The sequence below is a fragment of the Pan troglodytes genome, chromosome X (assembly GCF_028858775.2).
Source record: "Pan troglodytes isolate AG18354 chromosome X, NHGRI_mPanTro3-v2.0_pri, whole genome shotgun sequence".
NCBI classification, from domain to species: Eukaryota; Metazoa; Chordata; class Mammalia; order Primates; family Hominidae; genus Pan; species Pan troglodytes.
Window position 1 is genome coordinate 69,007,974 of NC_072421.2, and position 14,757 is coordinate 69,022,730.

The 14,757-nt window shown below is 50.7% G+C and overlaps 1 protein-coding gene across 3 annotated transcripts; it reads left to right on the forward strand.

The window, feature by feature from the left end:
- Positions 1 to 924: 924 nt before the first annotated feature.
- Positions 925 to 10,961, forward strand: GJB1 (gap junction protein beta 1). Of its 3 annotated transcripts, none has more exons than XM_054676304.2 (2): positions 925 to 1,031; positions 9,451 to 10,961. In XM_054676304.2, exon 2 carries the CDS (start codon positions 9,467 to 9,469, stop codon positions 10,316 to 10,318), a length of 852 nt encoding a protein of 283 aa, XP_054532279.1. In that variant the 5' UTR covers positions 925 to 1,031; positions 9,451 to 9,466; the 3' UTR covers positions 10,319 to 10,961. The 3 variants fall into 3 exon arrangements, with proteins under 3 accessions (XP_054532279.1, XP_054532280.1, XP_521117.1); XM_054676305.2 differs by lacking the exon at positions 925 to 1,031 and adding an exon at positions 3,500 to 3,642; XM_521117.9 differs by lacking the exon at positions 925 to 1,031 and adding an exon at positions 8,971 to 9,094.
- The last annotated feature ends 3,796 nt before the right edge of the window (positions 10,962 to 14,757 follow it).

The following is a 14,757-nucleotide window of genomic DNA, read 5'->3' on the forward strand; positions in this document are numbered from 1 at the left end:
GCTAACTTCCCTTGTTTCTCCACTGCCATTCAGGCCACAGAACCCAGCAGGGTCTTCAGGTAAGCCGTCAGTGGTGCAGACCTTGAAACTAGACTGATCCCTCAGTTAATGGTTGACAGTCTCTGTTTACCTTAATGATTGCCAAGATTCATTACTGCACACGATACACTTTGCAGTTCAACTGCCTTGGCCTTGAGGGTAGAAAGCAATTTCTGAGGTTTTAGGGTTCTGGGATAGGATTAGAAATACTTGGGTCCGTCCCCAGCCACTCAGGATGTGGACAATAAGCAAGTGGCCGAAGGGCACCCTGGTACTGCCGTATGGGTGGGAAGCACTGCCAGCTCCCACCTTGACCTCAGGTGCCAGCAGGCATCACCCATGGCTTTTTCCTCCCCATTGTCATCTAATGTGTTTATTTATTTATACTTTTTGTAGAGATGGGGTCTTACTATGTTGCCCAGGCTGGTCTCAAACTCCTGGCTTCAAGTGATCCTCCCGCCTTGGCCAAAGTGCTGGGATTACAGGCATGAGCCACCATGCCCGGCCCTGTCATACAGTTTTAGAGGCTGGGAGCTAGAAGGGTTGACCAGGATGGCAGCCTGTACAGGATCCCTCTCTGCAGCTTGCCCGCACTGTGGATCTGCCTAAGGCCAGAGCATGGGGGAAGCCTGAGGGATGCTGAGGAGCACAGGTCCAGCTCAGTCTCCCAGAGAGACTAAACATGGGTGGATGACAATGATGCCTCTCTTCCTCTGGGACAAGGCAGTGACTCCAGGCTATGTGATCTGTCTCTCCAAACCCATAGGGAGCTCAGAGGATCAATCTTGTTTAATGATTGTATGTGGGAGGAGGTGGGGCTGGTTAATGTTTGTCTGGTTCCTCTTGGGCTGTGGGCCATTTCTGGCTCTGGCCCTGGGTTCGTTGTCCCTCCCCTGGGCTGGGCTGACAGTACCTGGTGGCATAGGGCAGACACGCCTGCAGACATTCTCTGGGAAAGGGCAGCAGCAGCCAGGTGTGGCAGTGACAGGGAGGTGAGGAGACTGGGGGCTGAGGGAGGTGGGCCAGGGAGGGCTGATGTGGCACAGTGGGCCGGAAATAGGGGCCGGGTCTTGCCTTCTACTGACCTCCGCCTTCAGCCACTTAGGTCCCTTCCATGCTTCCCTCTGAAGCTGGGGTGAGGCCCCTTCTGCCAGGTGCCAGACTTGCTTAGCCTCTCTCTGCAGCCTCTTTCCAGGTTCAACATTGCTTTTCCTCTCACTTTTTTTCCTCTGGCCAAAGATTCCCCTTATTCCCATAGGGCCAGATTCTCAGGAAGACTTGAGGGACCCCCTAGGTGCAAGGTGGCCAAGTTTGTCTCTCTGAGACATTTCCTGCCACACAGGGTTAGGGTTTAGTGGGAATGTTGGGCACTGCCAGGTGCTGTTTTCCTTCCTTGATTACAAGGCAAGCCAGGCATGCACCCAACACGGGGCTGCGAGTGGATGAATAAAGCCTGCTCAGCGGGCTGCAGAGGGCTAGCCAACAGGGCCAAGGATTTGGGAGCGTGTGTTTCCACTTTCTTGAAGGAGGCAGACTGACTCAAGCTGAACTTGGAGTAATTGATGGTTTGGAGATTTTTTTTTTTTGAGACGGACTTTCACTCTTGTTGCCCTGGCTGGGGTGCAATGGCGCAATCTCGGCTCACTGCAACCTCTGCCTCCTGGGTTCAAGCGATTCTCCTGCCTCAGCCTCCCGAGTAGCTGGGATTACAGGCATGCACCACCATGCCTGGCTAATTTTGTATTTTTAGTAGAGACGGGGTTTCTCCATGTTGGTCAGGCTGGTCTCAAACTCCCAACCTCAGGTGATCTGCCCGCTTCGGCCTCCCAAAGTGCTGGGATTACAGGCATGAGCCACCACGCCCGGCCGGTTTGGAGATCTAAAGGAGGGGTGTTCCCCAGCTGTTTGAAAGTTGTTGCAGCTGTTGGGAATGGCACAGCAGAATGTGTAAACTTAGAAAATGAAATGAGGAGAGGAGAATACAGACAAGAGGGGTTTTAATGGAGAGAAGTATAGATTAGAATGCAGCCTGGCAATGGAAAAGGGACCCAGGCTTGGGTGAGGGGCCAATACGATTCCTACTCTGAGCTCCAGCACCTGCTTACCACCTGTGTAGTAAGTTACTCAGCTTCTGTTAGCCTTCATTGCCTCACCTGTGAGTTGAAGACAATAGCTCCTGGCTCACGGGGTTGTTGTGAGCGTGAGAGTCTGTGAATATACACACAGGGGGCACTCCATAAATGGCAGCTGTTATAATAACCCAAGCAGAGAGCAACAGGAAGTCAGGTGGGTGATGGAGGAGTAAGGGAGTAGCGTCCAAACAATGGGGAAGGGAGCTGGCATGAGCAGAAGCTCTCTGAAAAGACCGCAGCAGAGAGGGGGAAAGAACAAATTGGAATGAGCTAGACTGGACCTGACCCAAGCCTGGCCACGGAATATGTATGGCAGGGTGGAGAGGCTAAGTCCAGTGACTGAGATACTGCAGAACTGCAGGGTGGAGGCAAGAGAGAGAAGCAGGGGAAGGGGAAGAGAGCTGGAGGAGTTTGGCCTTAGCCACACCAAACTGATGAAGGCAGCCAGAAATTCCTAAGGAAATCTCAAAGAAAGCCCCATGTCCCTTCCTGACCAGTGACTGCCTGCGAAATGGGGGAGGGAGCATGGAGTCCGAGGCTGAATGTAACCTCATCCATCCCAGCCCACCCCTCTTCCCCAAACCCCAAATCACAAGGATTTTCCTGTAGTTGGAAGGATAGGGAGGAGGTGGGGGCAGAAACAGAGAGAGACAGAGACAGACTAGACGAATGTGTGTGTGTGTGTGTGTGTGTGTGTGTGTGTGTGTGTGTGTGCGTGCGCCAGCACACGCAGGAAAGTGTATAGGTTTTTGAATAGTAGGCCTGGTCTCAGAATGCAAACTCCTTAAAGGAAGAGAGGCCGCCATAAGCAGCGCCATATACAAAGATTTTGAGGTAAGAAAATAAACTTGGAACTTGATTCTACCATTTAGCAGCAGTGCAATTGCCGTTGAGGCAAGTTTCTTAACCTCTCTGAGCCTCAACTTCCTTGTCTGAAAAATGGGGATAATATTACAGGACTGCTGTAAGGACTAAGTGAGATCACCTGATTTTGCACTGTGCTTGAGTGCTAGGGCAAATCTAAATCTGGGGACAGGGCCAGAGCCTGACAAGGCCAGAGAAGTCCTGTCTAATTAAACATGAGAGCAAAACACGCGTGCAGCAACACCGAGGATATCAATACGGGGACTTTAACCCGAAGTCACAAAAACAGTTTGGATTTCAAAATCAGGTCACTCCCCTGGATGTTTTTAGAATGAAATCCTTGAGGCATTGATATTGACATAAGGATCAGTTCTCCTTCCAAAGGTAACAGCAAAAATTGAGATCACAGCACCCAGACAAGGGTCCTTAGAGGCCCCACAGGGAGCTACTGGCTATGTCCCAGAAGACTCAAGAAGAAAAAAGGCGGGGAGTTACAAGAACCTAGAAACTCAGGGGTGGCCAGGATGTCTGTGGCACACCCCTGAAGGGCAGAGAAAAGAGAACAGCTAAGGTTTGCTTTGCAGTTTGAGGAAGCAGCCCAAGAAAGGTAAGGAAAGGAAAAGCAGACCAAATCAAGAGGCAGCAGAAAATCCTGGGACAGAAGGAGAGGGAAAGAGTTGTCAATTGCTACAACAAAAGTACCTTAGAAAAAAAAGAGCTGGGCCAGGCACAGTGGCTCACGCCTGTAATCCCAGCACTTTGGGAGGCTGAGGCAGCAGGATTACCTGAGGTCAGGACTTCGAGACCAGCCTGGCCAACATGGTAAAACACCATCTCTACTAAAAATGCAAAAATTAGCCAGGTGTGGTGACACGCACCTGTAATCCCAGCTACTCGGGAGGCTGAGGCAGGAGAATCGTTTGAACCCAGGAGGCGGAGGTTGCAGTGAGCAGAGAGCGTGCCACTGTACTCCAGCCTGGGTGACAGAGCAAGACTCCATCTCAAAAAAAAAGAAAAGAAAGAGTTGTCAATTGATAGGAAAGGGGAGAAGGGGCTAAAAGAAAATAAGACATAGCAGTTTTGAATCTCCCTGTTCCTTTTTTTTGTTGTTGAATCTCCCTGTTCCTAAAAAGTACCCACAGAAAGAAAAGTTATACCTGTAGCCAAGTAGAGTTTATGGGAAAGAGTATGTGCTCTGCGAGAATCACTTGAACCCGGGAGGCGGAGGTTGCAGTGAGCCGAGATCGCGCCACTGCACTTCAGCCTGGGCTACAGAGTGAGACCCTGTCTCAAAAGAAAAAAAAAAGTGTGTGGCCAGGCACGGTGGCTCACGCCTGTAATTCCAGCACTTTCGGAGGCCGAGGCGGGCGGATCACGAGGTCAGGAGATCAAGACCATCCTGGCTAACACGGTGAAACCCCATCTCTACTAAAAATACAAAAAAATTAGCCGGGCGTGGTTGCGGGGGTCCCTGTAGTCCCAGCTACTCAAGAGGCTGAGGCAGAAGAATGGCGTGAACCCAGGGGGCGGAGCTTGCAGTGAGCCGAGATCGCGCCACTGCACTCCAGCCTGGGTGACTGAGCTAGACTCCGTCTCAAAAAAAAAAAAAAAAAAAGTGTGTTCTGGAGTCAGCTTGACCTGGTTCAAATCCCAGCTCTACCAGTTACTGACTATGTGACTCTTAGATAAGTCCTTTCACCTTTCTTTGCCTCTGTTTGCTCATCTGTGATATGAGGATAAAGCAACACTTACCTCAAAAAGTTCTTTTAAGGATTAAATGACAGTGCATGTGCAGGGGCCTGGCATATAACAGGTACTCAGTAAATTTTTTTTTAATAAAAATGCTACAATGTTGGGGGGTCTTATTATTATTATTATTATTATTTTCTGAGACAGGCTGGAGTGCAGTTGGCGCAACTGAAGCTCACTGCAGTCTCGACCTCTTGGACTCAAGAGATCTGCCTGCCACAGCCTCTTAAGTAGCTAGGACTATGGGTGAATGGCACCAGCCACCATGCCTGGATAATTTTTGTGTTTCTTTTTTTGTAGAGATGGGGTCTCACTATGTTGCCTATGGCTGGTCTTGAACTCCTAGACTCAAGCGATACTCCTACCTCTGCCTCCTTTTAATTTTTTTTTTAAGAGACGAGGGTCTCCATATGTTGCCTAAGAATAACCTGGCCAGGGGCCAGGCGCGGTGGCTCATGCCTATAATCCCAGCACTTAGGGAGGCTGAGGCAGGTGGATCACGAGGTCAGGAGATCGAGACCATCCTGGCTAACATGGTGAAACCCCGTCTCTACTAAAAATACAAAAAAAAATTAGCCAGGCGTGGTGGCGGGCGCCTGTAGTCCCAGCTACTCGGGAGGCGGAGGCAGGAGAATGGCGTGAACCTGGGAGGCGGAGCTTGCAGTGAGCTGAGATCGCGCCACTGCAGTCCAGCCTGGGCGACAGAGCGAGACTCCCTCTCAAAAAAAAAAAAAAAAAAAAAAAAAAAAGAATAACCTGGCCAGGTTATTCTTTTATTATTATTATTATTTCTTTTATTCTTTTTTTTTTTAAGAGACAGAGTCTCGTTCTGTCACTCAGCCTGGACTGCAGTGGTGGGATCTCAGCTCACTACAACATCTGCCTCCCGGGTTCAAGCGATTCTCCTGCCTCAGCCTCCTGAGTAGCTGGAACTACAGGCATGCGCCACCACGCCCAGCTAATTGTTGTATTTTTAGTAGAGACATGGTTTCACCATGTTGGTCAGGCTGGTCTCGAACTCCTGACCTCAGGTAATCCACCAGCCTCTGCCTCCCAAAGTGCTGGGATTACAGGCGTGAGCCACTGTGCCTGGCCTTTTTTTTTTTTTTTTTTTTTTTTTTTTTTGAGACAGCCGGCTAATTTGAGACACCTGGCTAATTTTTTGTATATTTAGTAGAGACGGGGTTTCACCATGTTAGTCAGGATGGTCTCGATCTCCTGACCTCGTGATCCACCTGCCTCTGCCTCCCAAAGTGCTGGGATTACAGGCGTGAGCCACTGTGCCCGGCCTTTTTTTTTTTTTTTTTTTTAAATATAATAGAGACGAGGGTCACGCTATGTTGCCCATGATGGTCTCAAACTCCTGGGCTCAAGCAATCCACCCACCTCAGCCTCCCAAAGTGCTGGGATTCGAGGCGTGAGCCACTGCGCCTGGCCTAGGTTTTGTTTGTTTGTTTGTTTGTTTGTTTGTTCGTCTTTTCCGAGACGGAGTCTCACTCTTTCCCCCAGGCTGGAGTGCAGTGACGGGATCTCCACTCACTGCAACCTCTGCCTACTGGGTTCTAACAATTCTCCTGCCTCAGCCTCCTGAGTAGCAGGGATTACGGGTGCCCGCCACCACACCCAGCTAATTTTTGTATTTTTAGTACAGACGGGGTTTCACCATGTTGGTCAGGCTGGACTTGAACCCCTCAGTGATCTGCCCGCCTAAGCCTCCCAAAGTGCTGGGATTGCAGGCATGAGCCCCTGCACCCAGCCGGTTATTCTTAATAATTCTCTGGCCACCTGTTCTAGAGTGTAACACATCTCACCACCTGAAGCATTTCTTTTCTTTCTTTGTTTCTTTCTTTCTTTTTTTTTTTTTTTTTGAGACGGAGTCTCGCTCTGTCACCAGGCTGGAGTGCAGTGGCGCAATCTCGGCTCACTGCAATCTCCGCCTCCTGGGTTCAAGCAATTCTCCTGCCTCAGCCTCCCGAGTAGCTGGGATTACAGGTGCATGCCACTACACCCAGCTAATTTTTGTAATTTTAGTAGAGACGAGGTTTCACCATGTTGGCCTCAATCTGCTGACCTCGTGATCCGCCCGCCTTGGCCTCCCAAAGTGTTGGGATTACAGGCGTGAGCCACCTTGCCCAGCCCCTGAAGCATTTCTTTATGGCTAACTGTGGTGCCTAGTGCAGCAGCTTTGCATATAGAATCCCAGGCTTGGGAGAAAGGGCACCCATAGCCCTGCTTCCCCATGCTGGTTGGCACATGACATGAACTCACTAAGACTTTTTATTTATTTATTTATTTATTTATTTAGCTAAATGAAGAAACCTTGTTCTGAGAAGTAACCTATGTCCTGTGGACTGTCCTTCTTTCCCCAGATTCTTTCATCCCATTTCCCAACTTTTGCAGTTGCTGTTACCCCACCCCTTTCCTCTACAGCATAGAGGACCACCCAGGGCTGAATATGAGGCTTCTTCCACAACCACTTGCTCTGCTGTGGAGCACAACCACTTGCTCTGCTGTGGAGCATGCACTGGGGTCAGGAAATGATTCCAGGGATCACTGCACCTCCTATGGTCCAGGGCTGCATGTCCTCCTCACATTCAGTTTCCTGCTGCTAGTATGATCTCCTTGCAACTTAATGGCAGAAGTGGCAAGAGGTGGGAGAAGCCTTCTTAGCCTGCCTAAGGGATAGAGGAGAATTTCCTCCCTAGAGCAACTGGCAAGCTCCTGAAACCACGAGGTTGCAATATGCACTTGGGGTTGGGGGCTGGGCAGCAATGGGGTCTCAGACAGACCCTATAGGTCAACAACAGCATTGGGGACTGCTCAAGGTGGCTCACACCTGTAATCCCAACACTTTGGGAGGCAAAAGTGGGAAGATCGCTTGAGCCCAGGAGTTCAAGACCAGCCTGGGCAACATAGCAAGCCCCCCATCTCTACAAAAAAAAAATTGAAAAATTAGCTGGGCATGGTGACACATACCTGTGGTCCCAGCTAATTGAGAGGCTGAGGTGGGAGGATCGCTGGAGCCCAGGAGGTCAAGGCTGCAGTGAGCAGTGATTGTGCCACTGCACTCTAGCCTTAGTGATATAGCCAGACCTTGTCCCCACTCTCTAATAAAAAACAACCCACAGCATTAGGGAGAAAAAGAAGAGATCTTGGGTTTGACAGACCATTTATTCCCCCAAAGCAACTTTGTTATCTTTTCCTGAGAAGATTTTTTTTTTTTTTTTTTTTTTTGAGACGGAGTCTTGCTCTGTCGCCCGGACTGGAGTGCAGTGGTGCAATCTTGGCTCACTGCAACCTCTGCCTCCTGGGTTCCAGTGATTCTCCCACCCAGCAGCTGGGATTACAGGCATGCGCCACCACACACGGCTAATTTTTTGTATTTTTAGTAGAGATGGGGTTTCACCTTGTTAGCCAGGATGATCTTGATCTCCTGACCTCAAGTGATCTGCCCACTTCAGCCTCCTAAAGTGCTGGGATTACAGGCGTGAGCAACGGCGCCCGGCCTTTTTTTTTTTTTTTTTTTTTTTTTAATGGTTAGACTTTGCTTTCTACAGACACTATCTGCAGAAGCACAGGGAGCCTGCTGTAGAAAGACTTCTGTCTCAGATACATTCTACCTATCCTACCTATCCTACCGCTTTGGAACAGTGTGACCTTGAGGAGTTACTTATCTGAGCTTCAGCTTCTTCATCTGGAAAATGGGATAACAGGCTTCCTAAATGGGTCGAAAGAAAAAATGTATGGAACAACGCTCAGCACAGTTTGTGGCTTCATAAATGAGCTCTCTTTCCTGTCCTCTTTCCTCTCCATATTCCGGAGAGGATCTAAGCCTCAGGGAAAATCCTGGTGACCTTAAGCTTCTGACGGGGCCATGGGGGAGGGCCTCAGCCCAGAGCCTCTGGGTCCCCTGGGGTCCCCTCTTCACATCCACCTGCCTGTGTTTTATCTCCCTCCCCCCGCCCCCCCGTGGCCATTCTTCTGGTGGGGCTATGGGGCGGGTGCGGCGATGGACCGGGCGGGCACAGAACAGGTGGGTGCAGGCTGGGTGTCCGGCGCTGGGACACAAGTGCTCTGTGTGTAGGGTGGGCGGAAGTCAGGGCGTTTGATCTGAATTCTAAAGGGCGTTGTTCAGAGCCCCACAAAGGTCTCATTGTGCAGACACTGGGTATAAAGCAGCATATGACTCCCCAGCACCGGGCGGTGATGAATTGGGACGCAGGCGCGGAGCCCAGGGACCACTCCCCCTGCACAGACATGAGACCATAGGGGACCTGTCTGGGTGGCCTCAGGGATAGGCGCTCCCCAAGGTAAGAGGGCTTTGTTGAGTTTGCCCCAGGTCTGGAGTTAAGGAGCTAGGGGACAGGGAGCCATAGGGGATGGCTGATATCGGAACAAGATGGGCTTGGCAAAGAAAGGGGCTGGCGGGAAAAGAATGTTGGATGAAAGCGAAGAAGGGGGATGGGGCTCAGGGAGGTCAAGTCAAGTGAGTGAGGAGGAGGAGAAGCTGGCAAGGGAGATGGGGTGACGAGGAAAGACATGACCATCCTTCCTTTCCTGCTACTGGCTCTTGGAAGAGTTGAGGGGGGGTGTGCAGGCAGTGCTATGGCGCCCGACTTTCCACCCCAGCTTTCTGACAGCTTGCTTCATGGCTGGTGTTTTGCAGGTGTGAATGAGGCAGGATGAACTGGACAGGTTTGTACACCTTGCTCAGTGGCGTGAACCGGCATTCTACTGCCATTGGCCGAGTATGGCTCTCGGTCATCTTCATCTTCAGAATCATGGTGCTGGTGGTGGCTGCAGAGAGTGTGTGGGGTGATGAGAAATCCTCCTTCATCTGCAACACACTCCAGCCTGGCTGCAACAGCGTTTGCTATGACCAATTCTTCCCCATCTCCCATGTGCGGCTGTGGTCCCTGCAGCTCATCCTAGTTTCCACCCCAGCTCTCCTCGTGGCCATGCACGTGGCTCACCAGCAACACATAGAGAAGAAAATGCTACGGCTTGAGGGCCATGGGGACCCCCTACACCTGGAGGAGGTGAAGAGGCACAAGGTCCACATCTCAGGGACACTGTGGTGGACCTATGTCATCAGCGTGGTGTTCCGGCTGTTGTTTGAGGCCGTCTTCATGTATGTCTTTTATCTGCTCTACCCTGGCTATGCCATGGTGCGGCTGGTCAAGTGCGACGTCTACCCCTGCCCCAACACAGTGGACTGCTTCGTGTCCCGCCCCACCGAGAAAACCGTCTTCACCGTCTTCATGCTAGCCGCCTCTGGCATCTGCATCATCCTCAATGTGGCTGAGGTGGTGTACCTCATCATCCGGGCCTGTGCCCGCCGAGCCCAGCGCCGCTCCAATCCACCCTCCCGCAAGGGCTCGGGCTTCGGCCACCGCCTCTCACCTGAATACAAGCAGAATGAGATCAACAAGCTGCTGAGTGAGCAGGATGGCTCCCTGAAAGACATACTGCGCCGCAGCCCTGGCACCGGGGCTGGGCTGGCTGAAAAGAGCGACCGCTGCTCGGCCTGCTGATGCCACATACCAGGCAACCTCCCATCCCACCCCCGACCCTGCCCTGGGCGAGCCCCTCCTTCTCCCCTGCCGGTGCACAGGCCTCTGCCTGCTGGGGATTACTCGATCAAAACCTTCCTTCCCTGGCTACTTCCCTTCCTCCCGGGGCCTTCCTTTTGAGGAGCTGGAGGGGTGGGGAGCTAGAGGCCACCTATGCCAGTGCTCAAGGTTACTGGGAGTGTGGGCTGCCCTTGTTGCCTGCACCCTTCCCTCTTCCCTCTCCCTCTCTCTGGGACCACTGGGGACAAGAGATGGGATGCTCCGACAGCGTCTCCAATTATGAAACTAATCTTAACCCTGTGCTGTCAGATACCCTGTTTCTGGAGTCACATCAGTGGGGAGGGATGTGGGTAAGAGGAGCAGAGGGCAGGGGTGCTGTGGACATGTGGGTGGAGAAGGGAGGGTGGCCAGCACTAGTAAAGGAGGAATAGTGCTTGCTGGCCACAAGGAAAAGGAGGAGGTGTCTGGGGTGAGGGAGTTAGGGAGAGAGAAGCAGGCGGATAAGTTGGAGCGGGGGTTGGTCAAGGCCACCTCTGCCTCTAGTCCCCAAGGCCTCTCTCTGCCTGAAATGTTACACATTAAACAGGATTTTACAGTAAATGAAGAGGTGGCTTGTGTGTTTGTCAAGTTCTTTCTCCTGCAACCTCTGACCTCCCCCAGGATGAGCTGGCCTTGGTTTTTTACTGATTAAGAAAGGAACAGGGCAAAAGAAGTAGTTACTTGAGTAGCTGAAGCTGCAAATGAGGAAATCACTGCACTTCTGGGCCGCAGAGCCAGCCCCGGAGCCATTCCTCCCTGTTGCTTTTGTTGTTGTGGTTCTTGTCTTTTTCATTGTCTAATAACAGCTTTATTGGGATTTAATTTACATACCTCCTTCCTCTGATTTTGAAAAGATTAAAAATGACAACTCCCTCTGAAGAGACAAGAAATGATTGGGAAATTTCTCCTGCCCCAGAGAGTGGCACAATTCCCTGGGTACCTCGGTGAGAGCCCCTCCCCCGCACATCTGGAGACCTATCTCCTTACTCCCTCCAAACTCAGCATCCCCTACAAGCTGATGTCCCACAGTCCACCTGTTGGGTTGCACGATGACCCTGACCCCTTTCAGCTGGACAGAGTCCCTAATTTCATCCTCTTTCCCAGTTTCCTTCTCTCAGGAATCAATGCTTCCCACTCCAGAGATGCCTCCACACAGGTCAAACATTTCATAGCAGCAGTTTCCTCACCAGCATCACCCTCCCCTGTCAGCTGTGGTAGGAAATGCCCCAGGCTGAGACTTGGAAAAGCTGCGCTGGAGTCCTGATGCTGTCACTTAGCAGCGGGGCATTCCCTTCCCCGAACCTCAGCTTCCTTATGAGCAAACGAGAACTGGCCCAGCACATCTCTCAGCTCCCTTCAACACTCTGTGCTTCTGGGATTCCTGAAAGACTTCCCCAAGTAACAGTGCATTATCTTCCCCCAGCCTCACAGGGGTTTCCTTAGAGTCACTGCCCCCACAAATAGCCTCTCAGAGTAAAAGTTTCCTCCATGGCAAGTTTGCCTCCTCAGCTTCCTTACCTCCGAACAGGAGAAAATATTTGCCACTCCCTCTCAGAGTATGTGGACTCCATGTAGGAAGTGCTGGATATCAGAAAGGGAGAGAAAATCAGACACAATCTCATGTGAATTGTTCTCCCTTGAAACAGTTTTTCCTCTTTGGAGAGAAAGCATGGAAGTTTTGTTTATTTGAGATTTCTCCTTTAGAAAAAAAAAAAAGGAAGACTGGATGTGGTGGCTCATGCCTGTAGTCCCAGCACTTCGGAAGGCCAAGGGGAGAGAATCACTTGAGCCCATGAGTTTGAGACCAGTCTGAGCAACATAGAGAGACCCCATCTCTACAAAAAAAATAAAATAAAACAATTAGTCAGGTGTGGTGGCATGTGCCTGTAGTCCCAAGCTATTTCGGATGCTGAGGTGGGAGGATAACTCGAGCCCAGGAGGAGGTTGAAGCTGCAGTCAGCTGTGATCACGCCACTGCACTCCAGCCTGGGCCAGAGAGTGAGACCTTGTCAAGAAAGAAACAAAGAAAGAAAAGGAAGGAAGGAAGGGAGGGAGGGAGAGAGGGAGGGAGGGAGGGAAGGAAAGGAGACCTTTAGAGGCCGAAGCAAGAGGATTGCATGAGGCCAGGAGTTCAAGACTAGCCTGGACAGCATAGCAAGATCCTATCTCTATTTTTTTTTTTTTTTTTGAGACGGAGTCTCGCTCTGTCACCCAGGCTGGAGTACAGTGGCGCGATCTCGGCTCACTGCAAGCTCCACCTCCCGGGTTCGCGCTATTCTCCTGCCTCAGCCTCCCGAGTAGCTGGGACAACAGGCGCCCGCCACCACGCCTGGCTAATTTTTTTTTGTATTTTTAGTAGAGACGGGGTTTCACTGTGTTAGCCAGGATGGTCTCAATCTCCTGACCTCGTGATCTGCCCGCCTCGGCCTCCCAAAGTGCTGGGATTACAGGTGTGAGCCACCACGCCCGGCCTCCCATCTCTATTTTTAAAAAATTGAAAGAAAGAAAGGAGAGAGTAAGTATTCCTTTCCACCACACTTAGTAATCCCTGAGAGAGAGCTTCCTCTCCCTTAAAAGAGGAACATTCCTTTCCTACAAGAAATTTCCTTTCCCCTTAGAAACTGACATTATGTTCCATCAGAGGAGAGGTCCCCACCCCCTCACAGTGAGAGAGATTCCTTTTCTTATCGAAATCCATCCTTTTCACCCACAACAATACAACAAACACATCCCCTCTCCATACAACATGCCATCAGGAGAAAGATTTTCTTTTTAAAATTCCATCCTGGTCCTGGTCGGAAGCAGGGAACCTCATGCCCTCTCCACATTGAGAAATGCTAACCCCCACCATCACATCAGAAATGTAGTTTCTCTTCAAAGATTCTACCAATCCCCTCTTGGAAAGAGGCTCCAACTCTAGATCAAGGCTTTCCTCTCCAGGGGGCAGTGGTGGGACAATAAAGCTATCAGGCTGGGTGTTACAGCCCAAGTGGGAGACACAGGATTCTTGGGTCCCATGAACCAGGTAGGAACCTTGAGGGGAGCTGGTGGACACAATGTCTCAGGGAGGTAGGAGGCAGAGTTAGACTGACTCCAAGACTGACTTTTCAAATCAGGCTCTGTCACAAGAGTATAAGAGAGAGACACAGAGGCAAATGAGGCATGCTCTCTGCCACGCAGTAGAAATTCAATGTGCTGAGTGACCTGGGTTATGAAGAGGACACTGGAATTAGGAGACCTCGTTCTCCTCTGATGAGCTCTGTCCCCTTGGACACGTGATATTTACCCTCTCCAGGTCTGTTTCCTCATCTCCAATAGAGAGTTAATAATAACCTCTCTACCTCTTTCACAGAACTTTTTTGAGAATCAGACAAGATGTGTTCAAAAGCTGGTTATGAACTAACGGTAAAGTAAGGTAAGATAGTATCATAAGCACTGAGACCATGGCCTTACGACATGCTAGAATTCTCAATGAGCCAGAAAGGAGTGAGGCTGGTTCAGGTAGGCTGAAGCTAGTTAAAACAATTTGGCAATAATAGTGTTGGCTGCCCCAGGGAGTGGACACCAGTCCAAACAGCAAAGTCCAAGAGAGGTTGCAAACCTGAGCATGATTCATTTAAGGGTCAATATTCAAGGGGTCTGATCAGGGGGCAGAAAAGGCATAGAAACAGGAAGCTCTTGCATGCTGTATCTCATGGAACTGGTCCTTTTAGGAATGTCTATGATCTTTTAGAGGTGTCTATGCACAGAGATGCCAGGAGCTGGGGGGCAAAGGAACAGAGGCAGATGAACTAGGAGAGTAATCAAGGCCTCCAGCCAGCTGAGTTGGGGTTTGAAAGCAAGCTGTGGTATCCATAGAGAATTGGCATGGCAACCACAAACTGGTTCAGATGTTCAATCAGATAGCCTGGGTGCACACAGTAGGGGCTAGAGGGGAATGCTTGCTCCATTTACTGATTCCAAAGTACTTAAATGCCAGACCTGGCCTATGGTGCAGAAGGGGCTACACAATCGTACCAAGCTAAGCTCCTGTTGATTCCTGGAGTAGGCCAGGGAGAATGTACAGGGTCAAATGGAAAATGGATTGGGACATTCCAGCAAGGGGCAAATAAAACAGACAAAAAATACCCTACAGATATGACAGGAATTGGCTGGGCGCAGTGGCTGTTGCCTGTAATCCCAGCAATTTGGGAAGCCAAAGCAGGCAGATCACTTGAAGCCAGGAGTTCGAGACCATCCTGGCCAACATGGTGAAACCCTGTCTCTACTAAAAATACAAAAATTAGCCAGGCGTGGTGGCACATGCCCATAGTCCCAGCTACTCAGGAGGCTGAGGTGGGAGAATTGCTTGAATCCGGGAG